The sequence below is a fragment of the Echinops telfairi genome, unplaced genomic scaffold, assembly GCF_000313985.2.
Source record: "Echinops telfairi isolate 266 unplaced genomic scaffold, ASM31398v2 ScPeMD7_7415;HRSCAF=8453, whole genome shotgun sequence".
NCBI classification, from domain to species: domain Eukaryota; kingdom Metazoa; phylum Chordata; class Mammalia; order Afrosoricida; family Tenrecidae; genus Echinops; species Echinops telfairi.
This window is the reverse complement of record NW_022111315.1, coordinates 1,601,637-1,606,629: the sequence shown is the minus strand read 5'-3', so window position 1 is coordinate 1,606,629 and position 4,993 is coordinate 1,601,637. Positions and strand designations below refer to the sequence as shown.

The following is a 4,993-nucleotide window of genomic DNA, read 5'->3' as shown; positions in this document are numbered from 1 at the left end:
TTGAAGTTTTTCTGTGTTTTACTTTGTTATTGTTAGTTTTAGTTCGGGATTTTTTTTTTCCATATGTTTTACTGTGTATGAAATCCAGAATAGGTAAACCTAGAGAGACAGGAACTGGATTAACAGTTTCTTGGGGGTATGACAGGGAAGGTTGTGGGGAAATGGAGCACTAATAACAATGAGTACAAAAAAGAAGAAAAATGTTCTAAAATTGATTGCAGTATTGATTGTACAACTCTTCTTGATATAATTGAACTATTAAATTGTATGACTTATGTGCCAAGTCCTGCTGATTTGGGGCTTGACAGACCCTGCAACTATGCGTCAGAAGCCTCCAGCCTAACAACTGGCCCACAGACTTGGTACTTTCCCCAATTTGCTAAAAGGCTGACCCTGTGCTCTGAGGCTTCCTTGAATTTACAATTTCTTGAAGTTCCCACCTAATGACTATATTTTTAAAACTTAAGATTTCCTGAAAAATAATAATAATTTAAAAGAATATAAATAATTTTTTTAAATAATAAAAGGCTTTCTATGAATTTCCAGTGATTTAATTTTCTGTTTTCTCTTTCTATTAGGTCCAGTTAAAAACAAGAAAAAGGGTAAGTTAAGTTCTTGGTTTTATTAAATTTCTATAGCTGTTCCCCCTTATGTCTTTCCTAAATTAGAAGAATATATCAAGGGAGTAGAGCATTTTTATTACATTCTTTTAATATAATTTATTCAATCAAATGTGGTGGTGTGCTTGAGTATTGTTGCTTTCAAAAACCAAGAAAGATTAAAAATTGTTTTTCAGCAATGACCCATGAAAAATAGAATTGCTTCTCTAGCATCATATAAAAGTTGTTCTTGTTTTTGCTTTTTTCTTGCTCCCACTTCTATTAAATTCAATTTACATCTCTTTTCTTCATCTTTACTCTTTCCCCTGCCTGTCTCTTTTCTACTTTTTTTTTCCTCCCTACTTTATCAAATCAGGTAAAAATGTAATACTTAGATAGTTTGTAGAAACTATCTATACTACTAAGAAATGACAGTACCCTATTTCTTGGCCTAACAAACTCTTCTTACTCCATTTCCCAAATTTTCAGGAAATAAATATATTTCTGGCTTTAGGGTTTCAATATTATTTTCTCTGTAATTTAAAAGAGAACAAAATACTAGATTGAAGTATCATCCTGTTCTTTCAGTCTTCAAATGAGTTTTAGCTAGGCAATTCCATTGTTTTGTTGTTTGGTTATTAAATCCCCATTGTTCTTGCAATGGGACTAACACAAGTGATTATATAAGCGCTGCTTACTTGAAGAAAGGGATCCAAAGGAAGAACAAGCTCTGTAGTTAGAACTACATAATATAGCCCACTTCTTAGAAAAGAAAACCCATGCCTGACCTAAAACCTAGTCATAAGTAGAAAGCATTTATAATCTTGAATCAAATAATAAAAACACAATATACTAAGCCTTTAAGACATAGCAGAAACAGGGCTCAGAGGGCAATTTGTAGCAATAAACACACACATCAAAAAAGAAAAGCCCAAGTCAACACATTAGCCCAACACTTCAAACAATTAATAAAAGGGCCACAAAATAAACCTAAAATCAAAAGATGAGAATAAAAGATACAAATTACAGCATAAAGAAATGAAATGGAATACAAGTAGGAATAATTAAGACTAGAAGTTATTTGTTTGAAATGTCTAATGAAATCTACTAACTACTGGTAAATCTAGCAAAGCAAAAGGAGATTGAAATAATAAGAATAAGAAAATAATAGGTGATGTTACAACAGAACCAACTGAAATAAAAAGAATAATACAGAACTATACCATAACAAATTCAAAGACTTAGGAGAAATTCCTAAAAACATACTACCTACCAAAATTAAAACATGAACTGGAGTAGAACATTTGAACAGACCTATAACAAAAGAAGAAATTTAGATCAAATCGTAAGAAACTCCCAACAAAAACAACAACAAACAGACAAAGATAACATCAATGGTAAATTCTACCAAACATTCAGGTATAAAATGCTGATACCAGCTCGACTCAAACTATTCCAGAGCATATTCTACAAATGAATGGAAACCTCCCATATTCATTTTATGAACAAGCATAAACCTGATACCAAAACCAGTCAAATGCTTTGTTTAAAAAATTATACAATGATATATATCATAAACATAAATTCAAAATTCTCAACCAAAGGCTAGCCTATAGAATCCAACAATATATTTTTTTAAAACACAAAAACAAAAATATTATGATCAAGTGGTGTTTATGAGGTATGCAAGGATGGTTCAACGTTAGAAAAACAGTCACATCAATTCAACAAAGAAAAATAACCCAATCATATCAACTGATGCAGAAAAGACATTTGACAAAATCTAACTTTCATTCCTGATTTTTAAAAAAACAAACAAACTCAACCATATAGGAATAAAAGGAAAGTTCCTCAACATAATTAAGGACATATATACAAAACCAAAGGCCAATATTAGTCTCAATAGAGAGAACCTAAAAACAAGCCCTTTGCAAACAAATACCAGATGAGCATGTACTTTATCACCACTCCTATTTAATATTGTGGTGGAAGTCTTAGCCAGAGTTATAGTGCAAGAAAGGTAAATTTAGGTCATCTAAATTGGTGAAGAACTAAAATTCTATTTGCAGATGATATGAACCTATACATTGAAAATCCCGAAGACTGAGAAAGAAAATTATTGAAATTAATTGAAAGATTAAGCCAAGTGGCAGAGTATAAGACTAACATATAAAAATCATTTGGATTTCCTTACACTAACACAGAACTTTGACAAGTAAATTAGGAAAACAATACCATTTATAATGGTAACCCATAAGTTGAAATATTTGGGGAAAAATCTAACTAGAGAAACAGAAAATTTTATAAAGGAAACTATAAAAACTACTTCAAGAAGCCGAAAGAAACCAATGAATAACAAGACTTAACATTGTGAAAATGCCAATCGCCAACAGCCAAAAGTTCTTCAGCTGTATCTCCAAATATAATCTAGGTTCCAACATCATTCTATTAAGAGATGAAAAAACACATCTCCAACTTTACATGGAAAGGAAAGACACTCCAGATAGAAGAAGAAACATGTGGGAGGCCTCACAGTTTCTGATCTCAAAATCTACTACACAGCAAAGGTTGTCAAAACAGCTTGGTACTGGTATAACAACAGACACATAGATCAAGGAAACAGCATTGAGAGTCCAGAAGTAAATCCCTCCACTTATGCACAGCTTATCCGTTTGCTTATTTGTTTGCATGGTTTTTTGTGGTTTTTTTTTTTTTTTGTCAGATAGAGAACTTTTAAATTTCTCAAAAAAAATGATATTCCATCAATACATCTGATTTACAACAAAGCAGCTCCTTAAATAAGAGGGTATATCCCCTCCCCGCAACCAAACGGATTTCTTTTTCAAAGTTATGTATTAATTTTTTTTTTACAAAACAACCTCATCACATTCAAAGTTCTCTCCATTACACTTGATACATTTGTCAAATCTGTGATTCCATTTTTTATAAAACATTTTATTAGGGGCTCATAGAACTGTTATCGCAATCCATACACACATCAATTGTGTAAAGCGCATTTGTACATCATTCTCAAAACATTTTCTTTCCACTTAAACCCCCGACATTAGGTCCTCATTTTCCCCTCCCTCCCCGCTCCCCCCTCCCGCATGAGCCCTTGATAGTTTATAAATTGTTATTTTGTCATATCTTGCCCTGTCCAACGTCTCCCTTCATCCACTTTTCGGTTGTCTGTCCCCCAGGGAGGAGGTCACACAAGGAACTATATGTTTGCGTGGTTTTTGAGAAGAAGTTTTTATTTTATTTTCAAGATGTGTTTTAGGGGGAAAAGGGATCCTAAATTCAAATATAAGTTACAGACAAATTCATTTATTAAGTCTTAAGAAGGATAAAGACAAAGACAAATCATCTGGATGAGACTATCAGTAGGAACACATAATGGTGTCCAAGGATTCTCAGTCATACCGTTGCTTAAATAGGACATGGAAAACAAAGGAAACTGTCAGAAAATCATGACTGGTGACTTGTCATTTTATCACAGGTGTAGATGCAACTACAGAAGCAGGAAAGGGATCATGATTGGACTAGATACACTATTATACACTAGAAATGCTTATATGGTTGGTTCAGGGCCTTCAACTATGGTAGCTAAGGTATGATTCATGACCATGTGACTCTAGTACCCCAATTTATATCAAAGGCACATCCATACAAGTCCCTGAGAGTGAGGCTGGCCTCCCAGGGCTGGCTAGGGAAATGGTCATAGTCCATTTTCAAACACACTCTGCCTTTTCATATTGCTGGTCAAAGATCAGAAAGAACTCAATGGAGGCTCAATCTATGTATAAACAACAAGAAAATGAATTTGGATCTCCCGTTGTAAACCATAACCTTCCACAAACCTGTTATTGTTAGGTACTGTGGAATAGGTTCTGACTCACAGCTACCCTAAGTACAACAGAATGAAACACTGCCTGGTCCTGTGCCACTTCACAATTGTTGCTATGTGTGCTGCTATTCCTGCAGTTTTCGGTATTTGACAAGGTTCTGCTGCTATTCACAAGGTTTCCAGTGGCTGATTCCTCCTATTCCTTCTATAGAACCTGTTCTTGGACTGGAAGCTCAGCTGAAACCTGTTCATTTTGGTTAACCCTGCTGATATTGGAATACCAGTGATGTATCTTCCAGAATTACACTACAAACTATGACAAACTGACAGACAAGTGCTCAAAATTTAAACTCGAATAACCCTTTTCTCTGATCATGAATTTTATTTAAATCCTTTGATCACATTTAGTTGTTCTTGCTTCTATATGGACTAGTTGATAGATTTCCCAGATTTCAACTTGTATTAGGACAAGACCCCAGATGCTACATATAGATAGATAGATAGATAGATAGATAGATAGATAGATAGATAGATAGATAGATAGATA

The 4,993-nt window shown here is 33.7% G+C and overlaps 1 protein-coding gene across 1 annotated transcript in view; it reads left to right on the top strand.

Moving 5' to 3' along the window:
• The window catches only part of EDA (ectodysplasin A), a 558,670-nt gene that overhangs the window by 484,931 nt on the left and 68,746 nt on the right, over positions 1-4,993 (top strand). The window contains exon 3 of the mRNA XM_045296990.1: positions 579-602. Coding sequence (XP_045152925.1) covers positions 579-602 — 24 coding nt within the window. The remainder of the gene's footprint in view (positions 1-578; positions 603-4,993) is intronic.